The 16740-nt window shown below is 38.8% G+C and overlaps 1 protein-coding gene across 1 annotated transcript in view; it reads left to right on the plus strand.

Annotated features, from left to right (window-relative positions):
• The window catches only part of LOC104493873, a gene marked incomplete at its 3' end in the record, with an annotated part of 14054 nt that extends 12334 nt beyond the window's left edge, over positions 1-1720 (plus strand). Inside the window, exon 3 of the mRNA XM_010136634.1 lies at positions 1626-1720. Within this exon, the coding sequence (XP_010134936.1) occupies positions 1626-1720 (95 nt within the window). The remainder of the gene's footprint in view (positions 1-1625) is intronic.
• Between the last annotated feature and the right edge of the window lie 15020 nt (positions 1721-16740).

Below are 16740 nucleotides of genomic sequence, written 5' to 3' on the forward strand. Positions count from 1 at the left end.
CTACACTGAAAACTGCTCGCACAATAATCCATTAAAAAGGTGCAAGTGTAGGTCAAAGGAAAATGAATCTACATAAAATTTCCTCTTAAGTCATACATATTCTGTAGCCTTGATTGGATTGCTTAAAAATTACCATTTTGGAAAGACACAAACTATTTCACATTTGATTATTCTAAAGGATGTAGAATGGACTTTAACAGAAGTTTAAGTAGAGCTGCTTAAGACCGGTATAGCTGTGCAAAAAGAATGGCTTGCACGCTTTTGTTTCTGGATTAGGAAACTGAGTTGCTGTGTCCTTTCTGGACCTGGAGTTCATTCAGGTTTTGAGGGGGATGTGTGCTAATACATCCTCTGTTCATGCTCCTGGCTGATGACGGTTCAGAAATTATGGGCTCTGGTAACCTGTTGTACATTCGCATGTGGGAAGACACAGGTGTGTGGTGATATTCAAGAATGCACAGTGTGAAGGCTACTGCATTCGTATGACATCTAGAAATCTTAAAAGTAGAAGTGCTGAAGGCTCATAAGAAATGAAGATCCCTAGGTATTATGGCTTTCTTTTTATTCCCATCTCTAAATTCCTTCTATGCTTACTGTCTTGAAAGATGCCTGATCTTTGTTTTAACAAATGTCTGTTACACTTCTGCTTTTAAGTATTCTATGTTCTTTCAAACCATAGTGGAATTAGCATTCTCTCATTTATATGTAGATTATTACCATAACATCTCCATTTGACTCCTGCTGAGAGTTGGTGTCATGGGTCATATGTAAATTTTTGCTTTGGCTTTGTTAAAATGACGAGAGACAGGAGTGGGAGAAATGGAGAGAATCTTTATATTTTCACTATTTACAATTATTCCCTTTACACAATTTTTAATACTGAAGGGCATGCTTTTGACTCTTCAAAAGAGATAAACATAGCCTTCTTAGAGCTGTGTTTGAATACAGTACTTCCTTCTCAGCCTCTTTTTTTTTTTTTGCCTAACAGCATTTGCCACAATGACAAGCCAAGCCTTGCATTCATTCTCAAAAATGACCGACCTCAGCTTTCACATCTTTGAGAGTTGAATCCGGGGAACTTTTCCTGTTGTACCCAAGGGGCTGGGCAGACCCCTTTGCACTGTAATCAGGTTTACATCGAAAAAACTGATGGAGGTTTAATAACTGCATTTCTTCCCTTCAGGAGTTGATTGTACTTCTTTTTGTGAAGCCACATTATAGAAGCACAAAGATTTAGAATCAGGCTCTGTGTGGTCATTCGTCTCTGGAACGCGAAAAGCTCCTAAAGTTAACCAGAGGGGTTTATATTCTTCAGAACTCTTAGGAAAAGGCCTTTTTGTGTCATCCTGCTCCTGGATGAACAGTTCCTGGCATCTTCTCACAAATGCATCTACACAGGTCATGTGGGCATACTCTTGAAAGCAATGTTTCTACATTTCTTTGTAGATGTTTAGACTTTAGGCTCAGAGGTTTAACAAAGTAACTATTGTATGGATGAACATAAATTTGTTAGGAGCTTTCTGGTTAGAAGTCATGTGACTGTTTTTCTCTCCACATCTTAAAGTGCTTTTCCCTATTGGAGTGTCAATTCTCATTACCTAATTTACTGTTTTTCTTTCTGACAGCCTTCTTTTGATGTTAAACTGCGCAGTCAGGCTAAAGATATCCCTGTGGTGATTATGTACTTCCACAGCATGGATGATACTCCTCAGTCAATACAGTGGGTCTCCACGCTGTCCTTAACATTTAAATTTTCCATTTGCAAAAGCTAAATGAACATCAGTCCAGTATAGCTTTGCTTAGTTTTTATAAAGTGATTTTTTAAATGTATTTTGAAATCTTGTGAATGTACAGCTCTACAGAGCTTTATAAAATCATAATACCTGCTCTGAAGCATTATTCCTATGTTCATTTCACATCTTTTTGCTATGTTTTGGTTTATTAATACATGTTCAGATTCAGCTTTTGTTTTACCTGAATAATTTATTCTGTAGTCTTTATGGGGTGTGTAACTCTTCTGGTGTTTTTCAGGTTCACATTTTGCACACATTTCATATTAAGCACACAATTCTCTTTATAGCGCTTCACCTTGGTACTAATATTTATGACTAATATATTAACCTTTAATGTGACCGGTCATCACTTACTGATGATATACTTGTTCATGCCGGTAGGGTAGATACTACACAAATACTTCTGATGGGAACCTTTGTATGTGTTCCACCTGTAATTATTTACGAGCCTGGTTTGTATTACATAGGGATGTAAATAATTTAAATATTATTCATGAATAGAAAAGAATTCAAGCATTTCAAAGGCTTTGTGCGTAGGCATGTGTGCGAGTTGTTTTTTTATTGGTACTTGAATCTTCAAAGCTGCACAAGGATCAGTAATGTGAATAGTCGTATCACTGTAGAGAAATAGCTGATTTTGTGGTGTCACATCTGTTCTCTTCCCACCTGGCCATGCAATCTTGATGCGTTCCCTGCCATGTGATCAGGAGGGATAGCGCTCTGTAGTAGCAGCTGAAGTATTACTGTCTCTGAAAACATCTCATGGGGCAGCATCTTCATATGATAGACATAGTTCACATTAGAATTCCAGTGAAATTTAATAAGATGAAGCAATAAGATGTGGGTATGTTTCATTCCCTTTTCATATTCTCCTTGCACATGGTTAAGATAGACTAGATTAACCTGATTTTTTTTTTTAGTAGAATGTGTCCATATAAATTCTAATACATGTCTGTGTGCTTACTGTTAGTTTTTATTGCCTTAATTCAGTATTGCCTTAAGATGAATCTGTTTGTTGTCATCAGTAGTTATATTTACATAAGTAAAACCAGTTGGGATTGTTTCATTTGCCTGACAATACGATCTCATAGCTCTGTTCTTTTAGCGGTAAATAACTCTGATTTGCTGAGAAAGTCTCTGTGCAAAGATCTTATATTTTTAAAATATGACCCCAAGTATGTTGATATATGATTTTTTTAAACCATCCAGTCCCTGGACTAGTGTCATCCGGGATCCTTTAAACTCTGATTTTTCCTTCCAAAGACACTCCAGGTATATTGGAAGCTCTTTGACTGCCTCTTCCTTGCAGAACTGTTTTAGCTGAAAAAATTTGGGAAGATTTGATGAGGGTATGGTTGACCTGCAGAGGGGAAGAAGACAGCTGTGTTTTTGAGAGTAGAGTGTGGTAGAATATCTTCATGACTACTTGCTTTTAAAAGCCCGTGTTGCTATTTCCTCCTCAAAGCAGCCATGCAGGTGACACAGATGTGTTTGTTCTTAACTAAAAGAGAAGGGCGTATTTACGGAGTTGCCAGCATCGCTTCCTGCAGCATCTCATTGTTCTGGCCAACAGCTAAGCAGACATAATCCTGCTTTATCTTGTGCAGGGCTGTCAGTGTAAGATGGATGTGTCTAGGCAGGAGGGCATTGGTGCAGGTTGCTCCACCTGCCAAGTCTGCACTTACTTCTCATCTTAAGGAGAGATGGTTTTGGAATGTCTCCATCAAGAACAAAGTAGAAAGCTAATGCAACAAGATTCTTAATACATCTTGTAACTATTCTGGTATACACTATTGCTCAACTATTCTTATCTGATTTGTGTGTGCATGTACCTCATTTGGAGACACTGAAGTCTTTGCTGAGTTTGGAAATAGTCGTTTTGATTGTGCCTCTCTGTGACAAAGTATGCTTTCTGTACAACAGAATTAAGGTGACTAAACCAAATTTAGTTCTGACTGTGGACTCTGCCAAATGCAGATATCATGGCAAAACCCAAAAGTTTATATAAAGTACAAAGTCATGCTGGAAATATTCATAGCAAAGCAATACGTAGTTGTATTAACATTAGTTTCTCAGCGTGATCACTAGCAAGTGAGAACTTAATGTTTTTGTCTTAAGAAGTGTCATGTTCTCTGAAAGTAGATATTCTTACTGCAATACTTCTTTGTTAGTCAAACTCAGTGAACGTTTGCATTGCTAATTTTTCCTCCTTGAGAGCACTGAGCTGCAAATTACAACAAACAGAGCCCTTGTTTTGAGAAAGCTATTCTTTTTAGTTGACATAGTTTATACTGAGTGATAACATTGCAAAAGTCAGTGTTACATTTTCGAGGACAGATGGCTTTTTCTTTCCCAACTAGATGATCTGCTCCATAAACAGGCAAACCTAACTTGCTGTGGCCTTTTTTTATTAATAACTTTGGGGTATAAAAGAGCACATTTAATATTACCATTGTGTTTACATTTATGTTAGACTGTAGTGCAGCTGGTTCTGGATAACTGCTTGAAACAGCATTAATGGGCTGTTTCACCCTGAGTCACAATAACCATTTCTGTGCTCTGAGATGCATCTAAATGTAAATTAAGTGATCCACATGTAAATTCTGCACTGCTGTTGTGTTATTGAGCATATAATGATTTCTTCCAATGCCTTAATGTTATAAAATGTACTTAGTACCTTAGCAAAAGAATATTATAGAGGTGCTTGGTATTTGGTATTTGAAATTAAAATGCTGAATTTAATCTGTCTGTCAGACACCCCACCACTTTAGACATTCTGACAATACTTCAATTATTCCGTTACTTCCTACCTTACCTCTCAGTTTGGCTGTAAGGCAGACAGCTGATATTTCTAGAGTCCTTTGTTGCATGACTAGCAGGGGATGTGCCTATGTAACCGACAGTCTTTCCTTACAAAGACTGATATGATGCGATTATCCACTGATAACAGATGTCTGCTTGTCCGTCTTATGTATGTAAGTTTTTATTTGGCACAAGTCGCTATAATGAAAGCAAGTTTAGAGAGTAAAAATTATACTGCTTAAAACCCGTATACCATTCACCCTCCCAAAAAGCTGTAAGTATCCTTTGTGTACCAGAATTTTTGTAAGCTAATAATTTTTGGCTTGTTTATATTAAGCTTGGTTGATATAGATTTTAGATTTTACTCCTTAAAAACAGGAAGGATTGTCTGGTTGCCAAAGAAAGCAAAAATACATTTGTAGGGGATGGTGAAAAAAGGGTTTCACAGAGATTTGTGGCAGTCTGGTTATACTCTTACAGCTCTCCTAAATATGGACCATTTTCTCTATTGTTTAATTTATAGCCATCAGCTGTAAATACTGTGAGTATGTGAGTTTTAGTAAAATCATACAAATATTTCTTTTGGGAAACAATCTTTTAAGGGGAAGTCAAGGAAGTCTGAAGACAGAGCTGCCCTGTGAAAGGTAACTCCGTGGCTGGTTTGTAGTGTGCTTTTGTTTGGTGTCCCTGTTAATGAAAAACTACTGTAAAGTGTCTTATTTGATTACTCAAGTTTTTATGTTTTTTTTTTAACTCAGTGACATTGATGTGTCCTCTTCTGGCAAAGTCTTCCCTTTTTTATTCTCCCCCAACTCTCCAAAGCTCTGTTTTCAAATTAAGCTTGTTTCTCCTTCAGCTTCCCCACCCTTCCTCTTAGGGCAAATTTGGCCCCAAAGCATCAGGTATCCCATGCTCTCAAGGCACATCATTTTGGATGGAACAGAGTAATGCCTTTCTAGTCTGTCTGCATGAGGCTAGTGTGGATAAGAAACACTTAGATTCTGTGTATTTCAATGAAGTTATTCAGTGCTATAGCTACTTTATAGGATATGTCAAAATTCAGTTACTTGTGCAGAGACTGATTTTTCCCATGTTAGTTTGTTGGGGAGTCTGTTCTGTATTTGGAACCAATGCATACTGTCACAGTAAACCACAGGAGCCAACCCTCTTCCTCTCCTCCCCTTGCAGCCATTTGTTTTCCATGTCCTATATGTAACTTGAATTAAGATTCCTTTTTCATGCCAATAAAAGCTATTACTGTAAAAGTGTAGCCTAATGATTCCTTCAGCTGGAACCGTAATAGGCAGGAAGGCCTGAAGTTGAGGAGGATTCTAGAGGTGTGAACAGTATAGCCTACTCTTTATAAAAAAGATTTGTTCCCAAGATAACCTTACCTTTTCTGCCTTTGCTTCCAATCTAGGCATGGTTTCCATTCTGCCAGGCTGAAAATAGAATTCCATTAAGGCACAAACTGATTATTGGAATATAGATTCAGGAGGCTTGGCTTGTTGGAAAGCAGGCACAAAGGCAGTTTTGTCTGAGAGACCTTTTTTATGGTTATGGTTTGGAAAGCTCTTTGATTCCAAGCCAGCATTGTAATGGAGTTTGTCTGAAGAAGGCATCAGGTGTAATAGGATTATGCATTGTGTTTCTACATTCCTGGCTTCCATAGCCCTCTAATAGTCCTCACTTAATTTTTCTCTTTTAAGTTAAAATAGACCATATGGATAGGTCTGCCAGGCCTCATCCATTTTATATGAAATGTAGTTTTTCTGTCTTTTGAACTTATTGGATCATATCAGACATAGAGGTGAGCAAAAGGCAAAATATAAACTTTCTTGAAAATTCCTTTCAGTAGTATATATACTGAGGTCCTTTGTGTCAGCATAGGGCACATTTGTTCAGGCAGCCTTTTCATAGATCCTTTTGGCTAAGGCTTTTAATTGGATCTTTTATGTGGCAGTTGAACAATATCTCTTACAAAAATATAATGAAGCAGAAGTGCACAGAGTGATGGGTTTTGACCCAGCTCTGCAGTTGTAATTGGATAATGGGAACGGGTGTGTGGCAATCGGGTGCTATAGTAAAGGGAGTATTAACGCATGTATATATAAGTAGATGTTTTGAACATCTATGGACAAAGTTTCAAAACTTCTAATTTGATTTAGTTGCAAGGAGTTTGTATCTTTCCCTTCTCACTGCTTAGGAACTGTCTTTATGCATCCTGTGTTGTTTGCTGTAAAGGGAGCTCTGGTTCTAGTGCCGGTGTTCCGATCTTTTTACTTCTCCAAACTTTTTTCCCAGTTGTCTGAAATGAAGAGCAATTCACCTGGTACGTTGGTCCAACCCCTCTGCACACAGCTATACAGGATATAGTATTAATATTATTACCTCTCTTGGCAGTGGTAAGCTGAGCAGGAGGTGCCGGATTAGTCTGCTGAAGCAACATTAACCTCCTGGATTTGGGTGTGCCTGAAAGATTCCCAAGTAGCTCTTGTCACAGGGTCTTCTGTTTTACCAGGTTTTCTGCCTGTTCTCTGAGTGTTGATCTGACATAGGTGCAGCTGGCAATGCTGAGCTTCTGTGAATCCTCATTTATTAAAAAAGATGAGAAGGCTTATTCCCCTTCCCCTTCTATGTGCAGGCTAAACCCTTATGTTTTGGTTACATGATACACACGAATTATAATAAAAAAGTGAAAATCTTATCTGCAGTGCACAGCTGAAAATGGACTCTTGAGTACTTTTGCAGTTCAATGATAGTTCAGTTATAATAGACGAATCAACTGTTACCCTGCCAACCGAGACAAGGCAGGATTTCCAGAGAAGCCTGTCAATGACATGGTTAAATTCATCAAGAAGCTTCTGCTCCCTGGAATTGTTTCTCTGTCACTGTCAGGTCTGGGACATTGACCTAAGGCAGTGCAGGATACTGCCACCGCTCAAACTCCCTGCTTCTCTTCACATTCTGTTGTGTTTGGTTGTTTTGGGGGTGTTGGTTGTTTGGGTTTTTTTTTAATGAATATATGGTTGCCAGCACAGCTGTTTTGGGGAACTGTTTTGGTGCCAGTGCAGAGAAAACAGGAGGTGAGTACTTCTGCAGAGGCACTCTCTTGCTCTTACTGTTTCTATTTCTTATGAAGAACTGTTTCAGTATGCTTGCTTCATTTTGGGCTAGAAACATTATCACTTCTCAGCTGGGAGACAGATTGTGATAGTAGCTACGTTGCAGTGTATTGGTAAACTCCACTTTTCATTATGGTAGGAAGCAATCAAAGTAAACTTTGAGTTTTAGGAAGGACAGTGTCTGTTCTATGAAGAGTTCATAATGAAATAAGAACACCGCTGATGTACTCAACTGAGGTTTGTGCCTTCAAGCTAAATAGCCACCCGTAATTTCCTATGCTGAGTTTTGTATTACTTTACCTACTTGAAGCTATAATTTTTGGAAAGCAACTGGAGAAAAGGACATTCAATCATTCTACCCTATGAATTTTTAAAGATATTACAAGTGCAAATCTAATCTTTACATGAATATTGATTGATATGTATTAAAGAAGAGGAGGGAAAAGTCTTTGTTTGTGTAGCACCTATTTCATAATGATGAAATATCTTGTGCCAGGGTTCTAAATTGCAAAGACAGAACAAACAAGACCTTTTTTTTTTTTGGAGATGGGTTTGTTTATTTGTGTTGGTTTTGTTGGTTGATAGACCCTTTTCTGAGAGTAAACACTAAAAATATGTAGCAAGTCTCATTTCTACACTTAATGAAGTAAGATACTATCCAGATGAGGACTGAAAGTAAACAATATTTTAGCTTTGTAATCATGTTTCATGAACCCGACGTATGGGTAAGCGGCTTGAGAAAAGTGTAAACCGGTCTTGGATTGTAGAACCAAGCAGACTGTACAAGAAGGTCAGAGATACAATAAATGCTGAAGCAGGGTTGATCGGTGTCCCTCCCAATGTAAAATGAAACTGACAGATAGAAAGCTGCAGTAGAAATGGGAGAGGCAGAGATAAGGCAGTCTTGAAGATTATGATGAGAAGCTTAAATGTAAGAAGGAAAAAAATAAAGGAAAAAAGTCGCTGGAGAGATGTAAAGGGTACATGGCAAAGCAGTTAGAAAAGCAAAAACATAAATTTTATAGACCAAATGGGGGGTTAGAATAGAGAGCTTGGATTTTATTTTTAGGTATCCAAGGAGAGGGAAAAAATAAAACAAACCAACAGACCTTTAGAAAAATAAAGAAATACTCATATTTGCTGGATAGTAAATAAGGAGTTGAGAAGTGAGCTGTAGACTGACTTCTAACTTGCTGATCTCCATGAGCAGTCTCTGAACAATGCAGCCAAAGAAGATACCAAGTAAAATAAACTTCTGATGAAGGCTGTAGGAATTCAGTTACAATAATCTTAAATTTGGTGATAGTAAAATAGATCTGGTTGAAAACTACAGAGTTTGATTCATCAGAGGTTTAATATATATAATTTCAGCTCACATCCTTGATGAAGTAATCTCTGTTACAATTTCTGCCATAGTGGAAGCTCCCCAAATGCCCCAAGTGCTCTGTGAAGTTGATGCTCTTGTTATTTAAATGCTCATGCCAGCCAAAGAGTCTTGTAGACCTTCAAGCAGGGATTTGTCAGACACTTACCTTGCATCTGTGAGAATTCATCTGATTGAAAATGTTTCAAATGGAACATTTCAGTGAATGCTAACTTTCAAATACATAAATATACAGACATATATGTACATTTATATAGATAAGTGTGTGTACACACGTGTGAGTTTATATATGTGTATACTTGTTTGTTTAAGTATGTATAGTGTACATACAAACATCACTTACACCATATTTACACATACATCTATATATGTGTGTGTGTGTGTGTGTGTGTTTACATGGAGTCAGAAAGTATCCATCAGTTCACCTGTTAAACTTTCAGAAGAGATCTTGACCACAGACGGTGAAATGGGCTGCTTGGCTAGGTGAGGGGTGAAGCGTCCAAGTACAGCTCTGGTGTAAACCACGGGCCAGAATCCCTCCTCCTTCTTTGTGTCACTGTGGGCACTTACGGGGTCACTGACCCAAGTCAGGGAGTTGTGTGTCCAGTATGCCATTGGTAATGGAAGTCAGAGTGGAGAGGAATCTTACAGTTAGGGAAACAAATTACGGACTGACCACCTAGATATCTTGGAGAGAAGTGGGCAGCTGAAGGACTGGGTTGCTGAATGTTTGCAGAATCGAGATCGTGGCTACAGAGTGAGGGATTGGAACTGGAAATGGGAGTGTATGAAGGACAGGGTACAAAACCAAAAGAGTTAAGGAGTACGGATAGAACATAAATGAGGAAATCTCACTATCAGGGATTGAGAAGAAAAGGAGAGACTGAGCAGGAAAGACCTGGCAGGTCTTTCTTATGCAAGTGGCAATTGTCAAAAAGAGATTCAATTCACAGCTGATAAACATGAGTGCTACAGTGCTACAATTTCTGATGAAGTAGAAGAATAGATATCTTAAAGGTAGGATTAATCCACAGGCATTTTACTAAGAACAGTCATATTTTTGGTGCAGTAGTATGCAAAACCACAGGCTGTATCTAGAGAAGTTAAATCAGAATGGCTACCAAGCTTGTGGAGACTGGAAGTGAAACAGGTAAATTTACCTTCTGGTTAACAACTGGAGGACCGTGTGGTTGAACGGAAGGAATGCTAAACAGTGAAGAAAAGCTAAGGAGAAGAACTATGACATGAATTGTAGATTACTGAATGGGCTTGTTAGTGTTTTTAAGCAAGCAGCAAATGAATATTGATGCTAACTGCATGGCTGCAACATGAAAGGAGCACAGAAATTGCTACTGTCTCTCCTTCTTCTCTCAGACAAGTCTCTGACATGAATAACAGGCACACATTGACTCCCTGATCGTTTTCCTGTCCTGACCTGATGCTAAGGCTCTGTGGAGTCAGAGGGAATCAAAATTAATGGGATGGCTTTGGATGAAATGACAGAAAATGAGAGTGGCTGTTTGACAGGTTGGTGAATGCCTTCATGGCATGAAATACTAGAGGATGGAAAAAGGGATCAAATGTGAACTCCCAGGGAGACTAGTCAGGTCAAGGACGTGGCTTTTTAAGTGGATTGAGTATTTGAGGAAGGATGAACAGGTGAGAGTAGCTGCTTGAAGTGTTATTTGGAAATTACATTATTCTGGATGTTATGCGTTTTAGACTAATCGAGATGGTGTGATTGAAGGAGAGAAATTTGCTTGTGTTTTCTTCAGAGGGAGTCTTTGTTCTTCAGTATAAGATTACTTGCGATTGTTTCAAAGGAGTTGGATTTTTTTTCTGTCAGCCAAGGTGCATAACCCTCACTAGCGTTAATGAGAACAGCTTGCGTCAAGACGAACCTACCATCCCTTTCAGCCTCTCCCTTTTAAATCGTAGTGCATTAGTGCTATTGAATAAAGAATTTTCTGGAAACATTATCCAACTACTGTATTGGATTTCTGCTTCCAAGTTTAGCTTTCATGCTAACCTTCTGAGTGCTACTATTTTATCCATGGAAATTTAGGCTTTGGCACTACACCTCTGTATTTTGTGCCAGAGCGAGAACAAGACCATCTTGTACTCAAATTGTGTGAGGTAGATTTGCAATATTTGAAGGTGTAATTTATTTTTGCAGAGTGCTGCTCTTAACTGTAGAGATGATATTGAAACAAGGAAACACAAACTAAATGCTCAGTGGACTTCAATTAGTTGCATTTCAATTACAGAGCTAATTAAACATAACCAATCAAGAAGGCCTTATTTCATACATCCTGAAATTGTGACCAGCTAATTGTGCATGCTGTATGCAAAGTGAAACTGCTTCTCAGAAAGCGGTACACACTATACTGTAGAATATGTGATACATACGTATTTCTATAAGTGCTTTAATGCTGTAGTTTTCACTCTGCAGCTGTCAAAACAAAGAAGGAACATGCATGTATAGCAATTATCACATGTGCTCCAAAAACTGTTAAGAAATAGGATGTTAGAATTACTGAGGTTTATTATGAGGAGGAAGTTTTGTAAAATAACTACAGTGCTAACTTTTTCTCTATTACGTGGCAGTTTCAAAAGTAAAGGTGAGAGAGGCAAGAGAGGCAAGAGACTTGTTGCAAAAGAGTTCTTTTACACCAGGAGATAGAGTAAATCTTATTAAATTATTATCCAGAAACCATCAAAAGGTATACTCCTCAGTGAATCTTGGATATATGTCAATGATTCTTTTACTACAGTTTATAAAAGTAAACAAATGGAATAGAGTGGCTATAGAATTATTAAATCAACACTCATCAAACTAGCCATTCTGATGGTTGTTACTGGATAATTCTGAAATTATCTTGGGAAGAATCTGATGCACTTACCTGCAAGCAGTACATGTCATTCGTGCTTTAGAGGTACAGAAAGCAGTAATTGATCAGAATGCACTGAGACTGAGTGGAAGCCCAGGCAGGTGACTGTCTTGACAGAACATGTTTGGTGGTTTTTGTTTCTTAAAGCCTTGGTGAAAGTCAGGTTCGTCTAGCTTGTTTCCGCCTTCTTGTTTGCATCATAGTACACACTGAGGCATCCACTGAGGGACCACATCCTCTTGGTCTAAGAGATGTACTTCTCCAGGTTAAGAGATTCCTCTTCCCATACATATCTTGATCTTCTCCCTGACTGTAGAGGCTAAAGAAACTGGGAGAAGGTTGAGGGAAAGAAAGCATGACTATCCTAGGGAAGGAACTGAGTCAGGGAGAGAGAGAGTGAACAGTCAGCTGCCACATAGAAACAGAGAGGGACCGAGTCCAACAAGCAACTCTCTTGTGCTGGATCATGGGTGCTCTGTTCTTTTCCTGGCAATGCAAAATTGGCATACTTGAGATTTCCCTTTGTTTTCTTTGAAGCTTGCCTTTGGCACAAGCCAATGGGAAAATATACTTTGGCTTCAACAGAGTTCTTAGTACCCTGCTACTGTATTAGATCACTTACATGTATTCGAACATGGTGAAACTGCCTGGAGACAATTGGTGAGGTCTAATTTATTAGAGGGGAATTTAATTTTGTGATGTAATATTTTCATTCTGTTAGTAAGCCGACTCAGAGAAATGCTAGATAATATGACAGTCTACAGAGGAACAAGTTCTACATCTTCTGGTAGTCAGAATATGTTCTTGATGATACTATTTAAAAAAAAAAAGTGATATAATAGTAACTCTTTTAGAAGAGTGATTATGCTTAGTCTTAGCTAGAGCTCCACAATAAAGAAATGCATGCGAACTTTGTAAGGACATGGAAATAAGCAGTGCCAGTTCTTATGGGTTAGTTAAAACTAACAGTTGATGCTTTCCGAATGAGAAATGTGTAATCCCATACCACTTGGTGCAAGCATGCAGAGATTGCTGGGAGTCAGCTGGGGTTAAAGTAAAATAATTTTTGATCAAAGTTTGGTTTAACTATTTCATTAATTTGCACATGAGTTACAACTAATTTTTAGATTTTAAATAAGCTTTCTTCTGAAAGTATCTGCATGTACCTTCCATGTTCTTGTGCACATCTGAAACTGTGAATTCTGCTGCTGTTTTTCATTCAGTATCTGTCTTTTTCCACCATGTTACCATACGGAGTAGGAAGGAGACAGGAAAAAAATCTGTGCCACATATGGGTACAGTACAGAGTGGAACTAGTTCTGATCCTCAAGTGTCAATTTCTGAATGCCTGTTTATAGTCAGCTGTGAAGTATCTGGCAGTATAGGGTTATAGTATGAGAAATGCCATATATTGAAGCCATAATTAGTATGACCTTTCCTTTAGAAAGGAAATCCTTCGAACTTTATTCTTAAGTAAATCTGACACTAATCCCTGTGTTGGTGAACCTGGGATACATGTGACAAATTTGGACAAAGATCAGATCGGAGCAGTTTCTGAGCAGATTCTAAGAGGGAATATGAAGGTTGATAGGGTAGTACAAAAACTTTGTCACCCTCCCATTTATGAAGGCATAACTTGGGAAAAATAAAGCATTTTTAAATGTACTGGGTCAGCTGCAGGAATTTTTGAACCAAAGGTGCTTTTTTTCTCATGTATGAGAAATTAAGTCAGTCATTTTACAGTACCTTTTTTCCTGGGTGTAAAGCTCTGTTAATCACACCTTACTGCACAGGAAGTCAGTGTAGAAAACTGCTGTGGATGCGCTGTGCCGTACTGCAGTCCGTAGTCTGCAGGACTCCTCACCCTGCTGGCGTCCTACCCCGCGGATGGGGAGAGCGCAGCACGCCCCGTGTGTCTCGGTGCTGTTCGCTGTCTCTGAGACAGCAGCCATCTACCAGCAGAGAGCAGTGCAGCCCGTTGCCGGTGTTTGAGGGGCGATGAATGGAAACGTACGTCGGGAACAAAGCAGATCGGTAAGGAGGAACATACAGAGAAGCACTAAACGTCGAGACGGAACTGAATGTAAAGGTGAGACAGGGAGGGTACGGTCAAGGAGGAGAGTAATGAAGAATGGAGACAATGCAAAGTGGGCATGAAAAGAGGAAGGGAAACCCAAAAATACAGACAGCTAGAAAGCAATCTGGAGAATAGGAAGAATACAGAAAAGAGAAAGGAAAGGCTTGAAAATAGACACGGAGAATTAAAGTAGAAAGTCTTCCAAAGAGATTGTGGCATTCCCCTCACCCCCTGAGCCAGAGAAGAGTTGCAGTTCCTGTTGCTGGGCACGGAGAAGGTACAGGGACCCAGAAAGTGCTACTGCTTTTTAGTATCATAGAGTGATATGTATGTGTTTTATCTTGTTTCTTTTTCTTAATCCACTTTACGTATTGTCATTTGGATTAATTATTCCTATGTCTGCATATTGATATTAATCTGTGATTAACAGAGGGAAAAAAAATAGCCCAAGAAGATTTTCAAAATGTTGCTTTTGGAGAGCATTGTTTTCCATGTAGATGTTTTTGCTGGAGTGGAAGAATCGTGCCACATCTTGTATAGCATTTATTTCTTTTGTTTCTCATGGGTTTTCTTCTGAATCCATCTGACATTTTACTAATACATTGTATTAAGATGATTAAATTTCAGCTGCAGAGTATGGTATTTCCTACTTCTAACTCCAAAAGTACATTGTGATCGAGCATCACAAAGTGTGGGGGGCTGTCACTATGTTTTATGGGATGTAGGGAAGGAGGAAGGAGGTTGTTGGTTCTTGCAATGGGTGCAGCATGTCCACAAGTTCAGCTTGTTAAGGCTTTTACTAGATTATTAGTTGAATGTTGAAAGCAGATTCTTTTTTCTCCTTTTCTTCAGTAGCATCTCTCCAAAGTCTTTGTAAAATGCCGGTGTGTTATGTAATGGTGCTTTTGGGCTTACTGTGACCTTTTGAAATCATTACAAACCCCATCCCCTAAAGCCTCTCAACTTTTCTTACTTAACTGCACATGGGAATAGGGAAATAGGAATCCAATTCATTGTTATCCAGGTGGCATTTCCTGTTACTTAGCTTTATAGTTTTGTGTTTAGTAATTAGTATGCAGAAAGCTGGAAGGATGCCTGTAATTCCAAAATGAACTCCCTAGCTCTCTCCCTCCCACTTGCACTCTCCTTTCAGTACCGCCCCTTCCATGCACCCTTTAGCCAGCAGCAAGACAGCTGTGTTTGATCATAAACCACTTAAACTCCAGGCTCACTGGCAGAGGAAACTTTAGCGTGAAGAACGGCATTGGTTTGTCTCTGGGAGAGGGGCTTTCTTCTCTTTTCCCTTCTCCCTCCCCGAATGCTGAAGACTGTAGCAGCACTCTCCTTTTACTTTCTCTGTGAACTTGCATAAAAAAGCTCATCAAATTTTTGTGACTACATTAACGGCATTGGGAGTTGCCCTTAAACAGAGTTGTGGAAAGGAGCAGCATAAAACAGACAGCAGAGATGAAGCACGCCTTGCAGATGGACTAAGACAGCCCTGGGATCCTGGCAAGCAGTTCCTTCGCTGCGTTCTCTAAGCACTTCACAGTATTAGCAAGTCTCTCGCAGCCATGGATTGTCTGTGAAGTCAAAACCATTTTGGCTTTTTTAGAAGACCTTGCATCATTAATTTAAACTATCAATGTGGAGTGGAAATGGCTGTCTAGAGGAAAATGTGTAAGACAGAAAAATTTAGGGGAAGAAAGTATTGAATCAGTTGAAAGAAATCTTCGAAGCATCAATATCTGCAGAAATCATCAAGCCCAGAGAAGTCTAATCATGAATTCTGGAGTTGCTATGAAATATGGAAATGAATCCCCTGCAGAGCTGAGTGAGGTAAGCGGTTTCAGTGCCCTTCTTTATTCTTTAAAAAGAAATGCTCTCCTTTTGGGCTTTCAGTCTGCAAGCAGTGCAATTAAAAATTAATAGGATGTGTATCTAGCTATAACTTGCTGTGCCAGTCAGGAAATGACCTGGACTTTTTTGCTGCTTTACTCTGAGTAAGTGGCAAAAAGCAAATTATTGTAACCATGTGGAGACATTTTTCCTGTTATCCTGCAGCAGAGATTGCCTCCCCTCCCAAGAGCTGTGTGTATACCCAACATTCATCTTTGCAGTAGGTGAAATATGGAGATCTCAGTTGAGATTAAGCAGATGGTGACTAATTTAGGAGGGAAGTGGGCTGAGTGGAAGATAAATATTTATTCGTAAGACAACAACATTGGCAGAAGTTGTATTTGCTTGTATTTAGCCAAGGTGGTGGTGTTTCTTTAGGTAAGATGAATTAGGTTGCTTTCCTTCCTTGTCTAAAAGAAAACAAGCCATGGGAAACTTTTTGCTTTTCCATTGGAAGCCACAGTAAACTGTGATTTCTTATAGTTGTGGGTATGTCTGGTTTTTGTATAACGTGCTTGTGTGTGTGTGTTTTTAGTAAGTTTGTAATTAAAGCCATATCAGATGTTATGCAAATGCTTAATAAATATTTTAGAAGTGACATATTTTGTCAGTTACTGAAATGTCTTAAATCTGTCATCCTTATGGGCTTTACTGAGAACTGCTAATTTAGTTACGCTATGAAATCCCAAGCTTTTGATTAGGGTAATTTTGTAGAAAATTGAATCTGCAGTCTGTATTATCCCTGTTTAACTGAAAAGCGTCTCTTTCC

Source organism: Buceros rhinoceros, unplaced genomic scaffold (genome assembly GCF_000710305.1).
Source record: "Buceros rhinoceros silvestris isolate BGI_N320 unplaced genomic scaffold, ASM71030v1 scaffold2345, whole genome shotgun sequence".
NCBI lineage: Eukaryota > Metazoa > Chordata > Aves > Bucerotiformes > Bucerotidae > Buceros > Buceros rhinoceros.